Below are 25,040 nucleotides of genomic sequence, written 5' to 3' on the forward strand. Positions count from 1 at the left end.
TCGAGCCGCTTCGATTTTGTGGAGGTGAAAATGGTGGCTGGATGGGCATGGCTTGGGTTGGCTTTGGCGGCCACATGTGGTGGTGCGGGTGTAACAGGAAGATGGAGAAGTTGTTAGCATGTGGGCTGAGGTTGCTGAAACCTGGAGAGGTGCAGGATGGCTGGACGTGCGAGGGTTGCACGGTCAAATGGAGAAGAGGACAAAAGCGGAGGGAGCTTGTGGGTTGACTCGGCGGAGGGTGTGAGCTGCAGGCGACGAGAATTGGTGGAGATGGAGCGGTGGTCTTCGGACGTGTGGTAGCAGGGGTTGCTTCAAAGTGGAGTGGGGTGCAGCTGTGGGGAAGAGAAATGGAGGGAAGGAAGTGGGCTACCGTAGAACAAAAGAAAGGAAGGGATGAGGAAAGAGAGAGTGTCGGTAGAGAGGGGTAAAGAAATGTGTGAAATAAAGAAAAGGAGAGAGGGAGAGACGTGCGTTAGAGGGAGAGATAAGGAAGAGCCCAAAAAGTAAAAAAAAAAAAAAAAAGGAGAAAAAACAATGGAAGAATACAAAAGTAGAGGATGGTTGGATGGAGGGCAAACATGCGAGAGATAGAGAGAGAGAGAGAGAGAGAGAAGGAGAAAGAGGGGGAGCGATGAAAGTCAAGATAATTATCCAATTTCATCATTTCTTGGTCCCACAAGCTTTCATGTTCATCTCTTTACTCCCCCATCACTTTCTTGCACATAACTCCCCACAATTAGCTAAGTTGATGCCAAATGTTGCAGCCCCCATACCAGCTCACAAATTTCTCTCAATTAGACTTCAATTTCTTTACAGATCTTTCCAATTTGGTGACCAATTTTGCTGAGGAAGCCCACACAATTTCTACAATTACCCTTTACCAAGTAGCTCACTTTGGAGTCCAAAATCCCTTTAATTTGGTCCATCCGAATTTCCTTTCTTTTCCGAATCATTCGAATTGATTTTCCGTAAATCCCAAACTCACCGAAAATTCTTCAAAGGATGATTCGATGGTCCTAAACTAAATCATGATATGACAGAATTTTCAAATTTTGAAATTAGGTTCAAATTCGCGGTTAATTTCAATCTGACGCAATTTTAACGGGACCTAACCTATCGGGTAGCTTTTAGGAATTTTTAATGCATTTGACCTGTGGTCGATTATTTTCGAGCCACAATGTACATCTTCAATACATTGGTGACTCTCGGTTGTCATGAAAACCTCAAGATTTCAGATACGGACAGAGGGTACCAAAACGACAGAAAAATCGGTCTAGTGCCAATCGATAAGAATTTTGTAATTAGGTGGAATTACCCACACTTAATCACATTACTCTATCGAATCGACCTATTTCTGCTATTTAATCGATTTTTAACTGTGCCGTAGTGACCCTTGCATATTAGTACAGTCGAGCAGTCGATTCTTAGTTAAATTATCAAATCTATTGCATTTATATTTCTTAACAGCTTCACCTAATAGGCTAGTTATCTCGTGAGCGGCCAACTCCGAGAAAAGAACTATAGACACGTTGATAAAAAGCCCAACTTATTCAATTGAAAACAGAACCTGAAAATCAGGATGTTACATGCCAACTTAGTAATGTTGAGAGGAATATGCCTTTGTCAATTAGATGGAAAACAACATACTTATCATTGAACCTCTTAATACGCATGCTATTACATGGAAAGCCCAATCAGAATTTTCAATCAAAGAGGGGGAGAATTACCAAAAAAGTCCTAAACCTAATGCAATTGTGCCAATTCAATCCTAAACCTTTTTTTTTGATCAATTTATTCCTAAACCTTTTACAATTGTTTTAATTCAATCCATCCAGCCAAAATTGGTTGGCCGGCGCTGACATTGACGCTAGCTGCTCGGCAAACGCCTGACGTGGCATTTTAAAATATTTTATTTTATTTTATTTTATTTGAATTTTTAAATATTTATTTTGAATTTTTGAATTCTTTTTTTTTTTTTTCCCATCTTCTCTTCCCTTGGCCGGTCGGAGGCGAGGTTGGCGAGGTCAACGTGGTTGGCCACCGGCAAGGCGAGGCCCGCCAGATCTCGGCAAGCTCACATGCGCGCCAATGAACGCATTCGTTCCTCACAGTCCCTAGCCGATTCCTTGCGGTCGCGACGGGAGGATGAGCCACCGTGTCCCCAACTTCGAGATGGACAATGACTACTCCCTCCCTTCCTTCCCCCACCCCCGGAAGCCCGACATGTATGTATCTCTTGTGCATGTCTCTTGTCTATTTTCCCTCTCTTCTTTTCTCTAGATTGTTGCCGGAATTTGGCGCCACAGGAAATGTTGGTTTTGCTGATTCTATTTTGGGGCTGTGGTTGCGGTTAGGGCCAGCGATGAGATCGCGAACCCAGTTGTGGCAGAATGGCCCCGTGGTTATGCAGAGCCAATGATCGGTCAACAAATCGAAGCCCTTGGGCTGCCGTCACCAAATCTAGTAAGGAGCTTTGCTGGCCATTGGCGAAGAGCCTCGCCAGCCACTAGCGAGGTTGACCTTCGCCTTGGCCGGGCGAGGCCTCGCCGGATTTGGCGAGGGCCGAGCTCGCCGGATCCGGGGGGCCTCGCCCTTGCTAGTTGTCGGCGAGGCTAACCTTGCCAGATCTAGTGGGGCCTTGCCCTCGCCAGCTCTCGCCTTCGGCCGGTGAGGTTGACCTCCTCGGCCCTCACCTCCGGTCGGCGTTGGTCTGCCTGGGGAAGAGAAGATGGGAAAAAAAGAAAAAAAGAATTAAAAAAATTCAAAAAAATATTTAAAAATTTGAAAAAAAAAAAAATACTTAAAAATGCCACCTCAAGTTCACCGGACGGCCGTCATCCACATCAACATCGGCCGGCCAATTTTGGCTGGATGAACTGAATTGACACAATTTGTAAAATGTTTAGGACTAAATTGGTCAAAAAAAGTTTAGGACTGAATTGGCACAATTGCAATAGTTTTAGAACTTTTTTGGTAATTCTCCCATCAAAGAGGATTACCAATCAAAGGGGGAGTGATGCCTTATTTTAAGCATCGCTTTGGCTTGTAAAATCTTATAACTGGCCACCTCTTTTCATTATTCTCGCAATATCATTTGAAGTTGCATTAATTTTGCAGCGCAAGACATGAAGGGCAAAACAGCTGGAGCGAAGATGATGATCAAGGATGCCAATCGCGACGAGTTGCCTTCTCCAAATGGCGACCAGGGCTGTTAAAGAAAGCAAGCGAACTATGCACTCTTTGTGCTGTTGAGATGGCCATTATTCTCTTCTATCCTAACGGCAAGCCTTTCTCCTTTGGACACCCATCTGTGGGTGCGGTCCTAGACAGATGTGGGCATCCACATAAGGTTTGTCCTTCTGTCACTCAATAGGCTAAAACTAATGGGGACCGAACCTTAGTTGAACTAAACAAACAATACACAGATGTGCTCAAGCGACTGGAAGCAGAAAAGAAACGGGCAAAAGAGCTCTAACATGTTAAGCCTCTGGAGATCGAAAACCTTAGCTTTGAACAGTTAATTTTATTAAAGAAGGCGCTGGCAGATCTCCAGGAAAAGGTGGACAAGAGAAGGATGGAGCTCTTGGCGTTAGAAGCTTCACTTCAACTACTTACGCAAGAGCTGCTGATGCCCCTGTCATTCGCCAAATTGATGATAAACACAGTGATCCTCGGGAAGCAAATGTTGGTGAGGAGTAGTCAATTTTAGCAGATCTGGGGGAGAGACTGTTGGTCTATCTTAAATTGTATTTTTCATGATTCAGTCAATCTCTCCTCTTAAACCCGAGAGAAGTCTCGAGGATACAATAAGCAATAATTTTTTTTTTCTTTAAGTTGCTATTTTTCGATGTAGCGTCATGATTTGGTATTCTTTCCTTGATCAATTGTCCTCTTGTATATTTCCTGTAATTCAACAAATAATTATGAACCTCTATCAATAAAAAGGTAGTCCATCTCTCAAAGAATTCATAACAAAGCTTTGAGAGAGGTTTCCCGAGGATATAGGCTTACTTAGCTAAATCTCGTTAAATTGCGTTTGTGTTCTTTGTCTTTGCATTTATCATGATATCAGAGCAGGTTCAAGCCTAACCTGTTATGTTTGTTTCAACTAATTTTCTAGTTACCTTGTTGTTGTGTTGTCACTATGGAAGAGTATGATGCTGGCAAGAAACGACTGCAACCCCTTCAACCAAAGGCCTCTTTTGCAAGAATCTCACAGCCAACATCTCACCAACATGCTTATGAAAGAAAGGAATTTCCTCCCTTGGTCGTGAACTATAACCATAGCTCTCGGCGGCCATTCGAAACTCGTCCATATCAATGGTAAAATTGAAGCTCCTCCAAAAGATGATCCTGGATACGAAGAGTGGCTTGCTAGTGACAACTCCATCATGTCCTAGATCTTCAACTCTATGGAGCCCCACATCTATGAGATTTTGGATACTCCAATTCAACTCAAGTACCATGGGATGCATTGGTTGGAATGTATGGTCAACTTAGAAATGCCTCTCAAATTTTTGAAATCCATTAGCAAATTCAAGGCAAGAAGAGTATCAATCATTTACCTTGCACCTCAGAAATTTCAAGAGGAGGTGGGATGAGCTCCGACAGTACCGCCCTACCACTCAATCCATTGCTGATTATGTTTGCAAAGAGGAGGAAGATAGGATCTTTCAACTTATGGCTAGCCTTCGGCCTAAATACGGTGATCTTAGACAACAGATCCTCATGAGCCCAATCTTGCCGTCCCTCACTGAAGTTTGTGCCACAATCCATGGAGAGGAAACCGGGCGTCGGGTCATGAATTGAGCATCGGCGACCAAGAAAGGAACTATTGAGATTTTGGCCCACAGTGTCGTGATCAATAGACCATTGGAGGTTGTCGCCAGATTTGTCCAAGGGAAAGACGAAGAAAACCGATCGCTTCCACTGTGAAAATTGTGACCGTGACAGTCACACCAAGGATTGGTGTTGGGTCCTTCATCCTCACTTGTGGGCTGGTAGAGAAAAGGGGCTAGAAGCAAAATTGGCTCCCCAAAATGACCCCACTAACCCGACTGAGTTCAAGATCAAACCTTAAGAGCCTAACAACTTTTGCAGGGCCAAAGGTCCAACATTAAGGCAATTGGATCAACTGGCCCATTTGCTGAATCAAGCCACATGGTACAAACTTTTGGTAAGGTGTTCTTAACTCAGTTCAAAAATCAGTTTTTTTATAGACTCGGGTGCCATTGACCATATGTGTAATTTAGATCAAATGATGGTTAAAATTATTTCCAATGATTATCCTCCTATTAATTTTGCTAATGGAGCATAGTTCCCAACACAAGGAGCAGGAAAATTTAAGATGTTGTCTAAGAGTTCTAATAATTTGATCATACCTACTTTATCTTCAAATTTGTTGTCTGTTAGTAAGTGTACGAAAGAATGAAATTGCAATGTCATTTTTCCGGCTTCTAAGGTGTTATTTCAGGATTGCATCACCAAGAGGACAATTGGTGAAGGGAGGCTATAGAATGGACTCTATGTCATAGATTAATACCCTGAGGTGTTGAGTGCAATCTAGAATGCTAAGAATACATCAAAACTATGGCATAGATGCATACGTCATCCGTCCGATCAGATTTTGCATACTCTTGATAGATCTTTATCTCATGATTCTAGTTCATGTGATTGTTGTCATTTCGCTAAACAGCATAGATTTCATTTTCCTAAGAGTGCATATTTTTCTTCAAAATTATTTGATTTAATTCATTATAATGTGTGGAGTGCTCCCATTGAGTCTTGGGATGGCTATAAATATTTCGTCTCTTTTATTGATGAAAAGTCTCGCGCTACATGGCTATATTTGCTCAAAACCAAAAGTGACGTTCTTAATGTTTTTCAGGAATTTTGTGCTATGATACACAATCAATTTAAGACTAACATGAAAGTGTTGCACACGGTTAATGGGACATAATACACCAATTAAGCATTTTAAGCTATTTGTGCAACTTGCATATTATTCATCAAACTTCCTATGTTGGGATACCCTAATAGAATGGCATAGTAGAATGAAAAAAATCATCATCTTCTGGAAGTTACTCGAGCCTTACCTTTTCGGGGAATATGCCAAAAGCATATTGGAGTGATGATGTTCTCACCAGTTGCTATATTATCAATTGGCTTCCTCACGGAGTACTTGAATACAAGATTTCAACAGAAATTTTCTATGGGAATAAGTTCAATGTCTCACATTTGAGGGTTTTTGGCATTACATGCTATGTTCACTTGAACAATGGTAAACTCGATCCATGTGCTCAAAAGTATGTGTTCGTTGGCTATTGTCATTAGATTTACAAGATAAAATACAGTAGTGATGACTCAGTTGAAAGGTATAAAGCCTGCCTTGTAACTAAAGGCTACCCCTAGACCTATATTATTGACTATAATGAGACATTTGCTCCAGTTGTAAAGATGAATACAATTGTTTTCTTATGTCCATAGTTGTGACGACCCAGACTTAGGGTAGTATGGAGGGACGGACTAAGATCGCCTCGGTAGTATGCGGGTGAGGCTAAGGGCATGTCTCCTGTCTCATATTGCTTAGGGGAGTCTTGGGCTAGCTTATAAGGCTTAGGTCCCTCTAACTGTACATACACGTTTTCTTAGGGTAGTATGGGCTACCTTGAGAAGAACAAAACTGTGAGAATATAGTGTCCAAAACGGATAATATGTGTACAATGGAGACTTGGGTCCTAACAGGTGGTATCAAAGTCGACTCCTGCAGCGTGTGGAGCCACAATGAGGGTGTTGTGCCTTAAGGAGTGGAGAATGTGACGACCCAGACTTGGCGTAGTATGGAGGGACGAACTAAGATCGCCTTGGCAGTACGTGGGCAAGGCTAAAGGCATGTCTCCTGTCCCACATCGCTTAGGGGGGGAGTCTTGGGCTAGCTTATAAGGCTTGGATCCCTCTAACTGTATATACACGTTTTCTTGGGGGTAGTATGGGCTGCCCTAAGAAAAACAAAACTATGAGGATTTAGTATCCAAAGCGGACAATATGTGTATAGTGGAGACTTGAGTCCTTACAGTAGCAATCAATTGTGGACGCTCTCTTTGTCAAATGGATGCGAAAAATGCTTTTCTTCATGGAGACCTTAAAGAAGAAGTGTATATGGATCTTCCCCTGGGTCATGCCTTGTCACGCCTCGATCCTCGAGCGTGTACCCATCCCTCGGTGGTTGATAAAATTTGCGACTTCACAGGACGAGTCGTCGACCCTTTCATTTTATTGCACATGCGGAAGCGAATAACAAATCTCATGACAGTAACTATCTCAGAATGGAAAAGCATGACAACAGATTTACAAACAAAACATGCTTTTATAAACCAACTGAGTCATGCACAAAAGTCTACAACCAAAAGACTTCAAAAGACCAGTTCTCAAAAAGATATTGTTCTAACTGTCCTACTCCTCGGATCTCCTCAGCTTGGTTCCAGATCCACCACTCTACGGCCATGAAAGGAAAATAAGCCCACGACGGGGTGAGATATAAATCTCAGTGAATTCACGCTCTAAACGCTGATTAGGAGGGTAATACGCCTAGAGGTATCCTAACCACACAATTACACAATCACAGAGACTTAGCTCACCTCAGATCCTCCCTGCAGGTCAGCATAGTTCATATCATAGACATCATAAAAGCATGAGCAACAACAAAGCTCAGCTAGCTAGAATGCCACACTCGAATTTTAAACAAGCATAGAGATCCTGATTATTGAGCCAAATCGTTATGACACGTCCCATACTATGCCACATAATTTTGTTCCATAATCCAACACATTCAACTCAATTAAACATATGTTCCTTGTTTTGATCTTGGTTTATAGCACGGCCTACTCTCTATTTGGCGGTCTTTTGGCATTGCCAGGCATCGTCTCACCTCATTGAGCACATCAACGTCTTTCTTAGACAGCTTTCCTAAAGGAGCAAAGGTCTAGAATCTACTGCGACCGGCTTCCCGTTGTCCAAGGGCATCCCATATAAGGGTTAACGTCCATCTTAATAGCCCAGGACGGGTTCTCTTAACCAACACACGACCATTCAATCAATGTCAGTGTTGGCCCAGCAGAGTGCTTTCGCCGTTGGTTTCTTTCCGATCTCTACGCATTTCGCTCGGGCCCAGGACACCATGCATTGCACTAAAATGCTTCAATTAAAATGGTGAACCTGGCCTATTTTTTTTTTCTTTTTTTGGTAAGGTAAGAATAACCTAGCCTATTTTCTTCATAGTAAAAACACCCAGTGAAAATAGTCGTGTGTAAGTACACGATCAACTCGACCCAGAAAAAGTGATTTCTTCCAATTTAAAATCGCATTGTTTTATATAGTATACGAAACCATCTTCGGTGTTAAAATTCGACACTCGGGATTTTATGAATAAATATCAAAATTCACAAATTTTGAAATAAATGACCAAAATTCCAATGCACTCAATTTGCACAATTTAACGCTCAATTACAGAAATTAACGACATTTGCAATCAGCACGAAAATTCGGTCACCGGCTATCCTGGTCTAATTTTCAAAAAATATTAATAATTAAATAATTACCAAAATTAATTAAATAATCAATTTAAATGCCAAAAATGCTAACTTAGGTCGGAAATGCCTAATTAAATACCGGAATGGGCCCGGAAAATTCCCAAGCCAATCTAGATAAATAATACAATTTATCTAGTCCCTAACTAAGCCGTTCTAACAACCTAACATGCATAATTTAACCATTAAATCACTAATCTAATATAACTAACCACCTAATCCCTAATTAACTTAAACTAAACACCCCTTAAAAGTCATTAGCCTACTATGTAGAGTTTAGTGCATAAACTCACCGGTTTAGCGCGAAAATTGGTTCATTGCGATGGTGGCGCAACTGCGGCCGAAACTTGAACTTTCAACAGCACCAACGGAGACTTGGACCGGGCTGAAATAGCCTTGCAAGCCCGTAGAAGAACTGCTGGGCTCGATTGGCGGGGCTGAGATGAGCGGGCTGCTGGGCTCGGCTTCGTGGACTGCACGCTGCTGAGGATGGGCCAGGCCGTGAAGATACGGGCTGAATTGGAGCTGGCCACGGCAATGAGAGACACGGACGAAGGAGAGAGCTACTTCGGTGGGGACGTGCGGGCGCTGGAATTGACGCTGGATGGAGCTGCTGGCGTCAACGCCTGGAAAAACAGAAGCAGCGAAGAAGCAGCTTCGGGCGTTGCTGGGTTGACGGTGGAGGGAACAGGGAATAGTGGAGCAGCTTTGGGCATGGCAGAGGAGTCAACGTTGGGGCTCAGCTAGCGAGGGGTTGACGCTGGATGTGGCAGCTCTGTGAGTGGAGATGGGGCTGTCGGTTTGGGGGTGTCGTGGATGTGGCGTGAGGCAGGAGACGGGCAGCAAAATCGGTGCAGTACAGACGCCAATGGAGCAGCAGAATTGGCGCGGGGAGGTGGGCTTCGATTCGGTGAGTTTGAGAAGAAGACCGAGGAGAGGAGATCGTAGCAGGTGGGAGGCTTTCGACGAAACAGAATGAAAGAAAAGCAGAAGTGTTCGAGCGTGCAGAAGAAGACGGGCAGAAGAGGAAGGTCGGCAGAAGCAAGGGGGAAAAAGCCCACAAGAAATATCAAAATCATCGTTAGAAGGTCCAAGAAGTCTTCATGCATATCCCTTTGGTACCCTATTACTTTCTTGATTGATAATTCCACAATAATCCACTTTGGTGCCAATTGTTGCACACCCCCATCCAAGGCTCCGAATTTCTCTACTTTAAATTTCAATTTTTTCACCAATTCTCCAATTTGATGTCCAATTTTGTTGAAGAAAAAGCCTACACAATTTCCACCCTTTCCCTTCACAACTTAGCTCACTTTGGAAGCCAAAAATCCATTCAATTTATCTAATCTGAAATTCCGTTCTTTTCCGAATTGTTCGAATTGATTTTTCCGCAAAAATTATGGAATTGCCAAAAATTATTCGGAAGATGAGTTGATGCTTCTAAAATAAATTGTGACATGACAGAACTTTCAATTTCTGAAATCGGTTTCAAATTCGCAATTAATTTCTATCTAACGCAATTTTAGCGTGACCTTGTCTACTAGGTAGGTTTTAAGACTTTTTAGTACAATTGACCCGTGGTCGATTATTTTCGAGCCACATTGTACATCTTCGACACATTGGAGACTCTTGATTGTCATAAAAATCTCAAGATTTCAAACATGGATACAGGGTATGAAAATGATAGAAAAATTGGTCTAGTGTTGTCCGACATAAATTTTGCAATTAAGTGGAATCACCCACACACTAATCACATATCTCTATCGAATCAATCTATCTCCGGTCTCTGATCAATTTTGACGGTGCCGTAATGATCATTGCAAATTAGAACGGTCGAGCAGTCGATTATTAGTCGAATTCTCAAGTCTATTGCGTTAAAATCCCTTAACGGCTTCACCCGATAGACTAGTTATCCCGTGAGTGGCCGACTCAGGAAAAAGAACTATAGGCGTGTTGATGAAAACCCAATTTATTCAATCGAAAATAGAGCCTGAAATTCAGGATGTCACATGCCTTGCAAAATGAAGAAAGGATGACTTGCAAATTAAGGAAGCCCATCTATGGATTCAAGAAGTCTCCTCGAGCATGGTACGACAAGCTCAGTGGTATACTTACAAAGTTTTGGTTTGTACGAAGTATGGCCGACTCATGAATGTTTACCAAGTCTAATGAGGGTGGTATTGTAATATTACTCGTCCACATTGATGATATTGTTATCACTGGAAGCAATGAATTCGAGATTGAGGCTTTCAAGCAGTATCTTCGCCAAGAATTTGATATCAAAGATCTTGGGAAAACTGAAGCATTTCTTAGGGATTGAAGTGGCTAGCTCGCGCAAGGGTTTATTTCTATCACAGCAAAAGTACATTTTGGACTAAAGAAACAAGGAAAATGGGGGTCAAATTGGCAAATGTTTTGATGGATTACAATAGTAAGTTTTCCACTGATAATACTCCCTTGCAAGACATTGGAGCATTTCAACATCTGGTAGGCAAGTTGATTTACTTGACTATTACTCAACTAGATATTGCCTATGCAATTAGCTATGTAAGTCAATTCATAATCTGACTCAAGGGCACATGGATTTGGTTGATCGACTGTTGAGGTACTTGAAAGCTACACCAAGAAGGGGTATTTTAATAAAGAACAATGGACATATAGATATTGTCGGGTATGCAGACAAAAATTGGGCAAGAAGCCCCAGTGATAGGAAGTCTACTATAGGCGTCTGCACCTTCGTAGGAGATAATATTGTTACTTGAAAAAATAAGAAGCAAAATGTTGTTGCCCATTCAAGTGTTGAAGCAAAATGTCAAGCAATAGCTACTCCTACTAGTGAAAAAGTTTGGCTACAACTTATCCTCTGGGAAGTAGGGTGCAAACCAAGAATGTTAACTACGAAGCTATTTTGTGATAATCAAAGTTATTGCTTATACGCCTCAAATTCAAATCCAGTATTTCAAGAAAGGATGAAACGCATTGAGGTGAACTACCATTTTGTATAGGAAAAGGTTCAGTACAACAACATTGAAACTCCTTATGTTCGAAGTGAAGATCGGTTGGCTGATATTTTCACCAAAGCCCTTGCTAAAGGACCAATTTAGAACATGGTAAATAAGTTGACCTCTGATAATATCTTCAATCCAACTTGAGGGAGAGTGTTGACCAAATTGACAGGATCCTTCTATCTTGGTAGGAGGAGATTAAAAAATATTCTCCTGATTTGGTGTTCGTTCTTTGTTTAATTGTTGCCTTGTGTATTCCCTGTAATTCAACAAATAATTATGAACCTCTATTAACAAAAAGGCAATCCCTCTCTTAAAGATTTCCTAATAAAACCTTGAGAGATGATTTCCGAGGACGTAGACTTACTTAGTCTAATCTTGTTAAATTGCGTTTATGTTCTTTGTCTCTAAATTTATCAGTTTTCCTCACGTTAATTTGGTGGTTACTCCTTGAACCACCAATTAACCCCACTTATTCGAAGGGTCGCGGCTTATTCGAGTAGAACTCCAACGCATGCTCTGAATGAATCAAGAAAATCATTCCTTCCTCCTAGAAAAATCCGACATTTCTCCTAATTTCCTATGGAAGGAAAAGTACTTCCCTCCCTCTATCTCAGTCCGTCCAACCTTTTTATTTTATTGATTGAAAATGCGAGCGAGTTGATTAAAATGAGACTGTCATGTCACATGGATATTGTCTTTGAAAATAATGCTGGATTCATGATATTAAATTACAAACTGACGTGATAGAATATTATTGAGTGTGCGAATATATGATTTCTTTATTTGAATATTAGCCGCTTTTGCGCATTGTAAATGTGCCTCCTTTTTCTTTTGAACGAGTGCTGAGGCATGCGTCGCGTATGTGTGGAAGCGGGCATTAAAGAAAATAGACAGTAATTTTTTTTTTTTAATTTTAAAGTGGAGGGAGTGGGTAGTTTCACGGACGTAAATATTAAACTATGGCCCTGTTTCTTGGCTTTCTATTATTTAATTTAGGGGTGATCAGGGAAGGTCTAATAAGTGAGACAAACACTCTTAATTAGTAATAATGGTACAAAATCAGCTTGGATCTGTCCAAAGAGAATACCGATGCTGACATTTCAATAAAGCAGGCCAACGAAGGATGAACCCACCAGATCAATGCGACGATGTAGGGTAATATAATTAAATTTTAACTTGAATGTTCCTTTCGGAATAAATTACCAAAAAGGAGAATGCTAATTTAATTCTAAACATTATAATTTTGTCAATTAAGTCCTAAATCTTTTGACGATATACTAATATAGTCATTCTAGCTAATTTTAATTGGCAAATGCTAACATGGACGGTATCATTCTACATGGCACGTTCATGGCCATATTAAAAACAATTCATCATCCAATGCCGACATACATGAAGAACAACAATAATCAGTACGTTAAGGCCCAAACACGTAGCAAACAAATGCTTCCAGTATCAACTTTTTATTTTTTTGGTCAGTCCTACTCTATGCCTACTCTACACTCACTCTCAGACTTTTGCCCTGCCTTTTGCAGGAAACTTACTCATCCCCACCCCCATCCCTCCCTGAGAATGTGGGGATTTGAACCCCTCATCTCCCTCTTTCATGTTGGAAGGGTGGCCACTGGGGCGAATCCCAGTGGTTCTTCCAGCAGCAACTTATGCACCCTAATTCAAGACTATTTATGAAAGGTTCAATGGTGATTGAAGGAATTGCGGTTTAGTTGGGTTTTTTTATATCTTATAACTAGCACCTACTCGCTGGTCAGCATCGATTTTTGGGTCGAACCCGAACCTATCCTTCTTTTTCTTTCCTTCTCTTAAAACCTTTAGTTTTTTCAATTTTGTTGAAGAAAAGAAGATGAGCCGGTTTTTGGCAAAAAAAGAGAAAATAAATTCTCAAGATAAGAATGGAATTACTATTCTGCGAGAATAGAGCAGGGCACATGAATAAGAATGAAATATCTACCAAGTTTGGTTTGCCAAATCTATATCTAAGTGAATATATAATAATTATGTCTTTCCTGAGAATTGCTACATCGGACTATCATTTGCAAGGAATTAATTACTCTCCTTACAAATGTATTTTTCTTTTTCACACTTTCCACTCATTTTACATCAAATTAGGATTTGTGCTTGGCTCATTCGATTCCATGAGTTTTGTAAATGAAACATTACTGCAATTTATAAATGATTTCAATATATGTGTGTGTAGTATTGATTCGAACACAATTGTTATTGTCTTAATTAGATATATCGATAATCATATAAATTATTTTCAAAGTTATATTGTGTGAGCTAGTAAGCTGAAACTAATAATCTTCGTTAAATTCTAACAGCCCCTTAAGGTAATCATAATTATTATTCATGAAATCTAATTTTAAATTGATATTTTTAAATTAAATAGTTGATAACAAATAATAACATTATTTTTTTCTCAATGGCTTATCAGTGATACCAATGATGATGTAATAATGACGTAATAATCACAACTTAGTTATAAATTCACTATTATTTAATTGTCAATGCTCAAACGATCTATAAATTAGCCTTAGAGCTGTGAATAGAAATGGATAGTAAATTTATATTTCTGATGAGGAGCTGCTAAAACAATAATACTAGTTATATTTCTCTACAAATTTATTGCCTTATACTTTAATTTATAGATTATAAATGGATAGTGCATGAGGGGCCTAGGCTATTCTATCTTCGATAGCACGTAACTCTTGGATTAACCAATCCACAAAATTCAGTATTAAGACCACATTTTTTCGACAATAAGTTGTTATTGGTTTAAAAGTTGACAAGCTATTGCCAAGTGGATTATCATGGATGTGTACGAAAAAGGTTACGCATGTTGTATTTATATGCATCTCCTGTCTCTAATTCAAAAACAGTTCTCGGATAACTATTCATGCATTTATATTCTTCATTTTCTTCTCTTTGACGACTAGTAATCCCATCCAAATATAATCTTAGCTACGTCTCATAGCATCCGCATTGTTAATCCTCATGTCAAGCGAAACTTGCCATGACCAACGCTTTAAAAAAGACTAGGAAATAAAAAAGAAGATTCTTACAATCACAAGCCAAAGACAACATATAGATATATATAAAGCTTGGGGGAGGGAGGGGGTTTAAGCTAATATGGTTCCAAACGCGCTCCGATAGAATTAAGACACGATCCCGCCCTTCCGAAAAAGCCAACGATCCTGCCTTTGCCTGATACCGGCGGGATACTAAATTCTGTTGACATTCCAAGAGCATCCTCTGATCCAAACGGCCCGTGAGTGGTCTTCGTGGTATGTATTTTCAGGTTTTGGATGACAGTTTGTGGAGTTTTTCCATTTCCCTTCATCCAACCAGATATTGAAACTAGACGCTCCTTGGGATAATCAAGATCGACCTGCAAGGATAGCAAAGGGAAACGTGTTTTAATTAGGAAAACATGTTAAGGCTCCAGATATAAGATGCCAAAAGAAGTGCCTCAGTCTTCGATGAAAAGAAACCGTGCCACATGAAGCTAAGAACATTGTGAAAAGCAACATGTATACATGAACAACTTCCAAACGGAAAATAGAAGAACCAAAGAGAAAAGAAACGAGAAACGAGAGAGAGAGAGAGAGAGAGGGAGCGAGAGAGATGGACTAACCCAGGTGTCCAGAGCCCCGTCTCCTCGGCCATGTTGAGAGCCTCGAACGATGGAACCATTGTCATCGTACATAATCGCGATCGAGTGAATTACGTCGGTGGCAATGATATGAAAGTCCCTCACCTCACTATGCACTCCATCATCCCATTCAGTTCCACCAGAGCCTCCGAAGGGTCCAATGATTTCGAAAGGATACAAGTGCGGTATGGGCTCGGCATACACTCCTATAGCATTGAGAGTCTCCCTACTACATCTCCCATGAAAGCCGATGATTTTGCTTCTGGTCGATGGATACCAAAAGTGCGTCCCTGTCTCCTTGCCAAAGGGACCATGTCTTCCTCTATTACTGTAAAATGTGAGTGACTGAACAATAGCATTGTCGATGTTGCCATCACCATTCTCTCGCTTGTAACCAGAGATCGATGTTAAGTACTCCTGTGGAAAATCCAATCTAACCTGTGCCAACCTCAAAAGTCTCTCTTAAGACTGGACAAGTGGTGTAAACAAAACCTATTTGTCAAATTTAATTTACTAGATCACGTGACTGGACACATATCAACATATCAACATGGTCTCGGCTCATGAGATATGAGTAAGTAAACAACAACGAATTGGAGAATGAAAGAAACACTTACCCAAGCGACCTTGGACTTATCTTCCCCAGTGGGGCCACCATGCATAGCTGAGCAAACTCGTTCACCATTCTTGTCATATGAAAACACAATGTAACGGATAACATCGTCGTACATTACCTGTATTTCCCTCACACCACTGAATTTACCATCGTCCCAAGCACACCCACCTAGGCCTCCAAATGGCCCAATTGATTTGATTGGGTAGAGATGAGATATCGGTTCAAAATATGCCCCAATAGCTTCAAGACATTGACCTCCCCTCCCATAAAATCCAACAATTTTGCCACCCGTTGCAGGAGATGAGGAGTGCAGTGCATAATCTTCATCACCAATAGGTCCTATCGTTTTTTTGTTAGTTTGAAATGTGAGCGATTGAATGCCACCAAGAGAAAGATACCCAGATATTGAAGTCAAATACTCATCTGGATCTTGTATTTTGATCTGCAGTAACAGTTATGTTAAAAAATGATCCATTTTTGGAAAGATTTAGACTACACCAGACTTACTGAAAACAGGAAGAAAAAGGAAAAATGGCGGCAACAATTTGTCCAAGATAAAGTTGAAGATTCTCGTATGTTGGAGAAATTTCTAGTATATGTGCATGCAAGAAAAAGGCAAGAAAACTCTCAAATGTTAAAAGAAGTTTCTGGTACGTGGGCAGCAAGACCATGGTGGCAGCAAAAAGGCAAAAGAAAATTCAACAAAAGCTGCTGAGACTAGAAAAATGAAGAAAAATGGAGAAGCCACCAGAAGATCAGAAGAAGCCGCACGAGCAGGAGATAAAAAAAAGCAAGTTTGTAATTTTATATTAATTTTTTTTTTTGTACAATGTCGGTTGTGTAAGGCGGTGAACTCACGCCTATAAATAGGAGTTGAGGTGTGTGTTTTATGTAGCATAAAAACCAGCAATACTTCTTCCTTTGTAATACAAATTTTCATAATAAAAGTTCTGTTTTTTTTTTTTTACCCATACTCCCTTGCATTGTAGTCCTTTTTTTATTCACACATAACACTTGCACACACACACACTTCCGCAAAACATCCAACAAGATATAACCATTATACTCAAGTTTTGTAGGGATTTTTTTTTTCTGGGTGTATGCTGGGGGTAGTCCTAGACTTTGGAGGGCAAGTCCCTAATGAGCCTACCTAGGGAAACCTTATAGACCCATAGATCTTCCTTATCCAGAGGAGGGGAGTTTCGAACTCTCCACCTCTCATTCTCATGTAGGAATTGTGGCCACTGAGATAAGCCCTCGGTGATGAGTTTTTTTAAGGATTTTACAAAGCATATATAGGTACGAGGACATACCGTATGGATTTCGACGTTCCGCATCGTATGGAAGTTGTTTCCATCAATGCAACCATGTGTCTCAGATTGCCACAATTCTTTACTCTCCTCTTCATATTGAAAAGCGATTGATCGGATACGCGACCCTTTACTAGGTTCAAATTCAACAATGATTTTCCTTACGTTGGTATGCTTATTGCCATCATCCCAAAAGGATGCATTTGACCTCTCAAATAACCCGACAGAACTAAAGGGATAGAGCTTATTAGAATATAATTCGACGTGTGCTCCAATAGATTTGAGAAAATCATCACTTCTCCCGAAGAACTCGATAACTTTCCCAGCTTCCGATGGTAAGGAGAAGTACTCCCCTTCCTCTGTACCAATGGGTCCCAATATTCTCATGTTGGTTTGAAATGTGAGCGAGTTGATTATAGTACCACAACCATTTGCATTTTGGAGATATCCAGCAAAAGAAGTTATGTACTCTCCATTTATCAGTTTAACCTGCAAACAGGCCATAGGATACGAGATTCGACGTGAGTGACTATATGATGCATCATTGGATGAGCAAAATAAATCAGTACATTCTTTTGAAATATGATTTGAATCTATAAAATAAGTCATATATGCTAAGGTTCGTGTATTACGTTTTTAATAACTTTGGTAATACATTTCATGTTTTAATTTTTCCATTTGGTTTTCTAACAATCATGTTGATCCTCAGGTATCTCTGGTATGGACTTTTCATGTGCATTCGCGAAGCAATTGTTAAGAATCTCAGGGTTCAGAATGCCGTAATCTGACTGACATTATGATAAGCTAGAAAAATAAACTTAGGACATGCAAGTAGAAACGGAAAAAGAGAAAAAGGAAAGAGTACGGATACAACCTTGAAAGTATTCTCCCCGCCATATCCACTGTAATTAGTTTGTGGTTCGGAGTCGGTGGCATCGTCGACTTTAAAAGTAATGGACTTGATGAAGTCTGCGTAGTGAACATCAATCCCCTTAAATCAGAAAAATGCCAGGATTTTTGGCCTTCGCCTCCAAAAGGCCCAAAAACCTTAATAGGATATGTATGAGGAATCGGCTCATAAAAGCCTCCGATGGACTCGAGATGAGGGCCATTGCAACTCCCATGAAACCCGACAATTTTGCCGCCAGTGTATGGAAATGAAAAATGCCTCCCTTTATTAGCTGTTCCGATCGGTCCATGATCCCTTTTATTAGTATGGATTGTCAATGATTGGAGAAAGGCGAGTCTGGAAACTTCTTCAATGTAGCCCGAGATGGATGTCAAGTACTCACTTGGATAATCGAGCTTAATCTGAGATAAAAAATATAAAAATCAAAGAATTCAAGACCAACTATCTACTTTAACGATGAAGAGATAGACTTTACTAGAAAAAAATAAAGCATTGATGACATCGGCAAAATCACATTCCATCATGAAGACAATGTTGAGAATGTTCATATCAAAGCTTACCGTACAGGTTTTGCCTCCTCCACTTGTGCCATGTGTGAACGGACCGACCGGATGTCCATGTTGGTCATATAAGATGGAGATGGACGTAATTGCCAAATCGAAGCCTACGACAATTTGCCTCACATCCGTGTATTTTCCGTCATCCCAAATGTCCATGCCACTATCACCACCGAATGGTCCCACGACATCAAATGGATATGGGGGAGAAATCGGCCTGAAATGTGCTCCGATTGAGTGGAGATGGCTGCTACATTTCCCATGAAACCCAATAATCTTTCCATCCGAATGTGAGAGATGAAAAGGCCATCCTTGTTCAGATCCAAAAGGTCCATATATCTGCTTGTTGCTGTGGATCTTGAGAGACCGGACAACATTATGATCACCATGATAATCAATATGGCCTGATATAGAAATTATGTATTCACTTGGATGATCCAATCTCACCAGCTGCAAGAGGTGCAAAAGTATTTTTGAGAGTTATCATCATCGCATCCATCTAACATCTAATATGTATTGCTTCTGTTATTTTGGATCATTATAATTCCTTTACTGCGAAAAATAAATCACTTGACCAAGTTCGGTTAAAGTACTTATCCTTAATAGGAAAAAGGAACGAAGGGAAGTTTTAGAGTTTATATTTTTTGCTATAAGCAGGTCCTTGAGCAAAGCTGCTGCATCCAATTTTGCTGCGAATGAAAGGCGAGTAATAAAGTCTCGCGAGCAAATCAAATACGAAGCACATAACATAGAAGATATAAAACTCGGAGTTGATTCTGCTTAGCTTCCTCTAACTTTTGCTGTGGATTCCGTTATGGACGCGCAAAAATGACATTAAACTTGGAGTTGATTCTGTTAGCTTTCTTATAAGTGATGTGTAGTAAAATACATAATCAATCAGTTAAGAGTGACAGAAAACTGACCGTTTCATTGTCAGGGGCAGGTCCACCGTGCTGGACAGATCTCACTAAACACCCGTTTTGATCATAATCGATGGTGATGGATTCAATAACTGACTGTCCGTACAGCCTAATTTGCCGCACACCAGTGTGTGCCCCATCATCAAAAGCATCACCGCCTTGACCTCCATATGGCCCGACTGACCTGAAGGGACAAAAGAGCGAATCGAGATAAGGGCTTTTAACCAACTTCTCCAATGTCCGATGCCATAGATGTTTCGACTTGCCATTTAGGTACGAGCCCAACTTTTTAAGAGACAATGGATGACCTCCTGCATAATGAGCTAGACTTCGGGACAACTCCTCGTAGCCTTCTTGAGGTTCTTCTCTCTTCAGGGCATGGCGACAAAAGAGCCGGAGTGCCTCATTCTTGCCCAATCCTTTGACCATACACTTGTCATCTACCTTGAGATCTTTTAGCAAGTTTTGGTCTCTGGTTGTGATCAAAATTCTGCTCCCAGGACACAGCAGTTCTCGCTCTCTGGCTCCGAAGTAGTCAATTTGTTCTTTCCTAGTTACATTATCAAGAATAAGAAGTATTCTTTTACGGCACATGTTACTCTTTATCACCTTGATGTTGGTTTGAATGTCATCATACATCCTCCATCCTTCTACCTTTATGAGATTATGGAGCAGCTTCTTCTGTAGGCCTAATATACCTACAAGATTGTTGCAATCTGCTTCTTCAACTTTATCAAGAAAGACGGAACACTCGAAATCACGGTGAATGCGCTCGTAGATGACTTCGGCCACTGTCGTCTTTCCTATTCCTTCTACTCCGCATATACCGATAACGCACACGTCCTTCTTTTGGCCCATTGTAATTAAAGAAATCACCTCATCTACCAAGAATTCCACTCCAATTGCATTTTTCACAATGCAGAGTGGCCATGTTTCGTGGATTTTCTCGACAAGGTGCTTTACTATTATGTCCACGAGTCTCCCTTCATCCCTGGTGTTTAAACATGAGATCATCAAATGTAGATTTATGCACCGAGAGATGAGATATTCAAGATCTTTCCACGTTCATATGATTAAAAAAACATCCAACTTGGCTAGATCAGTGCTTGTTATTAAGTTTTTCTGCTGATGTAGCATGGGCTTGTTGCCAATTATTTCACAGTGGGAGTCCTCTATGGCGGAAGTTCAATGTTGTCTGAGGGGAAGCACTTTTGCTGTTCCAGATCACTGTTCCCTCTTCTTCTTCTTCTTCTTCTTCTTCTTCTTCTTCTTCTTCTTCTTCTTCTTCTTCTTCTTCTTCTTCTTCTTCTTCTTCTTCTTCTTCTTCTTCTTCTTCTTCTTCTTCTTCTTCTTCTTCTTTTTTTATGAGATAAATATGAAAAATCTAAGATAATTTTATTTTTTTATAATTCAGGGGCACAACCGTAATTGCATGGTTATCTAGATGAAAATTAGCATAGCACCCTACAAGTTACAACAATGGCCCTCACTAAAATCTAAACTACCCGGGCAAAAATTAAACCTGTAACCCTTGGATTATGAACCGAATGCATTAGAATGCCCTTACCATTGGATAGGCAACATATCAATCAATTGTAATATGATGTAAATACGTTTTGGTAATCGATTGTCTAATTATGGTGAATTTATCATAGTTCTGTAATCTAATAGATGAGGTTCACGTGGATGATGAATTGAACATATATTTTGCAAAACTGCAGAAAACAAGAAAGAAAAAGCAAAATGCGGAGTCAATGGGAAAGCTGGTCACGTCCTAAAACCATACAAGCACCGTCCCATAGGTTCCACAAGGGTCTCGTGGCGACTAGCCGTGGGGACAGGGATTGTCTTAAGTACGCGCACTAACCACAGGCACAACAACTATCGCAAGAGTTTTATCAGGTAGGGGTGAGTATAGTTCCAAGATAAAATTGGGAATCAAAGGTGAGAATCGGTTTGATTGTATGTTCGAAGGTATGCAAATTAGGTTCCAAGTTTCAAAAAATGAGAAATATGTTCCGATGGATAGGTCCTAGGTTTTAAGTGGAACCTAAACGAAACAGAACCTAGAACCATCCACCTCTTATATATAATTGCCATTTTGCTACTTAAATTCTGAATTGATTTGCTGAAGCCAAAAGCAAAATTATGGGCCATTAACAACTGAATATATCCACCGAGTCTTCATTTGGTTGTGACACATTTTAAAAGTCTAGAAAACTAGGTAACTTCAGTCCTTTTTTGGTGTCAAAATTAGAAGGAATAAAATGACAAATTAAGCTTAACTAAAAATGAAACAAAATTTTAAAAGGAAATTGGCCGACACCCGGGTAGTCCTGGAACTTAGGTTTTAGGGTATGTTTATTAGTAGTCGGGATATATATGGTAGCTTTACAAGGAAAATTATTTTTCTCTTCAATATAAATAATATTTGAATTCTCATTAAAGAAATAAAAAAAAAAAATTTTTTTTAATTAATCTTATTTTATTTTATTTTATTTTAATTTATAAATCTTATTATATATTTTAGGTATGTTTGTATTTTAGGTATGTTAGTACAGTTTACTTCAAAAGGATAGGACGAAACTTGAAACCGGTCACTCTGATTATTGACAATCCCTATTTTCGGCAAGCATAGAGGTGACAGGCTGCGACGGTATGGGATTTACGGTCGTCTTATCTCATATTTTCAGTTTATGCAATATAAGATGAAGTGGCCTATTCTGTCATGAAATTTAATCCTATAAGAATCCCAACTTATTATTCAAGAATAGAAATCGACGGCCAATTTTTCTGGCAATAATTACTATAACAGATGGTCTTGGATTTTTATGTTAATTAAGGGCCAAATTCGACTAATCAGAATACTTCTCCTGGTAGTTCACACAAATTTACGACGAGCAAACATCAACTGATTAATTCCCCCAAGTGAATGGGAAATCCTATAATGTAGCAAGTAATAGAAGAGGAGGATGAAGAAGAGATATGGACCCTCCGGCATCATTCCTCAAGTCGAATCCTGTCAAATGCTTAGTCTCTATCAGGGCGTCCCTCCATTTCTGTATCTGCCCGTCATCTCTCTGGTTTCCACACAATCTCTCAAAACCTTGAGCAAATTCACTTCCGCTCGTCAAATTCGAAATGTCTGCGGCTTTTACCTTGTGGAAGATGGGAATAACTAGGTGACCATGGTTTCTGAACCTCTTCCGGCACTCCAGAATCTCGACCAGCTCGCTCATGCACCACTTCGAGTCGGCATATTTCTCGGAGAACACGATGAGAGCAATCCTCGCACGCCCAATCGCTTTAAAAAGCTTGGATTTAATTTCCTCCCCAATGTCTTCTCTCGCGTTGTCTCTGAAGCATTGACACACATAAAAGATTAAAAAACTCCATCTCTCTTTCCCTCCACCATGGCAGACACCGCCATACCGCCCTCGCACGCCACCGCTCAAGCCGCCGCAACCCTCCATCCTCGAGACCTCCGCATCATCGTGGCCGTCGGACCCAGCCGTGGCCCGCCTTCATTGCCGCAGTCTGCTGTGGCCGACCAGTTCTGGAACTGGCAAGGCGGTTCGTCCACAGACACGAGCATGCTCGTCCTTGGCCGCTACGACCAAATCCAGCATGAGCTCAGAGGAAGACGAAGCTGAAGACCAGATCTGGAGCCATGGTGATGGCGAGAAGACGAAGCCATCGGATCTGGCTAGTGGCCAAAGACGAAGGGACCTCGCCGTCAAGGCTCACGGCCAAGGACAAGCTCCAGATCTGGAAGTTCGCAGTCTTCATGCTCGTCTCACGATGGAGGGGCACGGCCATCATGGCTCCAGACCTAGTTGTTCAGAGGAAGACGACAACGAAGGGAGTGGCTTGGTTTGGACGGCCAGCAGTGTTGGCCTGGACGTGTTGCCGGCGGCGGGCGGCGGCAGGCGCGGAGGTCAACCTCAGAGGTTGTGTGGACTGAGGGGAAGAGAGGTGTTCTGACTAGATTTCTATTTTTATTTTTCATTTGATTCTACCTCACCTGAAGCACCGGATCGAGGCCTGGCTCAAAGCGGAGAAGAGATGCGCTATGAAGTTTCTCCTCAGATCCTCGCCTCGGAAACTCACGAACACATCGTATTCCCATTGAGGCGGCGGCGGCGGCGGTTGTGGTGGACGCCCGAGTAAGACTAAGAGGAGGTTACGGAGGGTTTGAGCCATCGAGTCAATGCTCCTATGGCTTGGTATGTAGTTGGAAACATCGTTTGACGGGTTATATGGCTTGGTATGTAGTTGGAAACTTCGTTTGACGGGTTATATGGATTGTAAGTTTGATTTAAAACGTTAGAGAGAGACTGACCATTATTATTTGATGGCAATAATGATGATGGTCAGACAAGTCAAAGAGGGCAATGGCAGTGCCGTCATTGTGATATTTCGAAATTTGGTCATATTTCGAAATATATGAAATTATTATTTTATCGATGCACTTATGATTATTTTACTCTGAACTAATCATTCATGAGTTAACTAATCCATTGAGTGAGACTGTAAAGGGTTAAAATGCGAAAGACTAGAGAATTTGGTTAAAAATCGACCGCTCGATCATAAAGGTTGACAAGGGTCATACTACGCTGTATAACTCATACAACGCTCGATTGTAGCAGCCAATTATGGATGAACCACTCACAAGCATGCCGACCCTCAATAATGCACTAGTCCATTCCGCAACCCATATGTGTTGCTCGTGGGCCTACCTTTAAGAAAAGCTACAAGTCCCTCTCTCTCCTTGGTTTCTCTCTCTTCTTCAACATTTCTTTCTTCATTTTCTTTTGGGTTAATACCTTAAAAAATCCCAAACTGGTACACTTGTGACAAATTTACCCCAAACTATTTTTTTGACCACGAAAAACCCCAAACCGGTACACCTGTGACAAATTTACCCCGACTAACTATAAAAAACCCCAAACTGGTACACCTGTGATAAATTTACCCCAAATTAATTTATTCGACCGCAAAAAACCCCAAACCGGTAGATTTGTGACTAATATACCCTCCGAAAAATTAGATTAATACCACAAAAAAATCACAAAAATTATAAACTATGACAAACAGAGTGTAAAATCCCAAATTGATATACCGGTCAATTGTCACGTGTTATTTAACTTTATAATTTAACAAGAAAATTTAACTAAAACTAACAAAGGGTAAATTTGTCACAAGTGTACCAATTTAGGGTAAATTTGTCAAAGGTATACCAGTTTTGGGGTTTTTGGTGGTCAAAAATAGTTTGGGGTAAATTTGTCACAAAAACTGGGCTTTGGGGTTTTTCAAGATATTAACCCTTTTCTTTTTGCCTTCCGGGGGCTATGGACAACGCCGATTGTAGCAGCCAATTATGGATGAACCACTCACAAGCATGCCGACCCTCATCCATGGCCGTCATCATCATCTATGGCGATGCGTCCTGGAACGTCGCAAT

General features: G+C 40.7%; 1 protein-coding gene across 1 annotated transcript; it reads right to left on the bottom strand.

Moving 5' to 3' along the window:
- Nucleotides 1-14,490: 14,490 nt before the first annotated feature.
- Nucleotides 14,491-23,816, bottom strand: LOC104418404. Its single transcript, XM_039302401.1, has 9 exons — nt 23,601-23,816; nt 22,568-22,933; nt 19,580-20,567; nt 18,660-19,106; nt 18,064-18,500; nt 17,193-17,718; nt 15,881-16,321; nt 15,246-15,701; nt 14,491-14,999 (listed from the first exon to the last, which is right to left on the bottom strand). Exons 1-9 carry the CDS (start codon nt 23,777-23,779, stop codon nt 14,736-14,738), a joined length of 4,104 nt encoding a protein of 1,367 aa, XP_039158335.1. The 5' UTR covers nt 23,780-23,816; the 3' UTR covers nt 14,491-14,735.
- Nucleotides 23,817-25,040: the final 1,224 nt, after the last annotated feature.

This window comes from Eucalyptus grandis, chromosome 9 (genome assembly GCF_016545825.1).
Source record: "Eucalyptus grandis isolate ANBG69807.140 chromosome 9, ASM1654582v1, whole genome shotgun sequence".
NCBI lineage: Eukaryota > Viridiplantae > Streptophyta > Magnoliopsida > Myrtales > Myrtaceae > Eucalyptus > Eucalyptus grandis.

Coding starts and splice junctions, on each gene's coding strand:
- LOC104418404 (XM_039302401.1), bottom strand. CDS start 23,779: ATGGCTCAAACCCTCCGTAACCTCCTCTTAGTCTTACTCGGGCGTCCA. Junction 20,568..22,567: donor TTGAGGAATGATGCCGGAGG/GTCCATATCTCT, acceptor TTTAAACACCAG/GGATGAAGGGAGACTCGTGG. Junction 18,501..18,659: donor GAGGAGGCAAAACCTGTACG/GTAAGCTTTGAT, acceptor TTTTTATCTCAG/ATTAAGCTCGATTATCCAAG.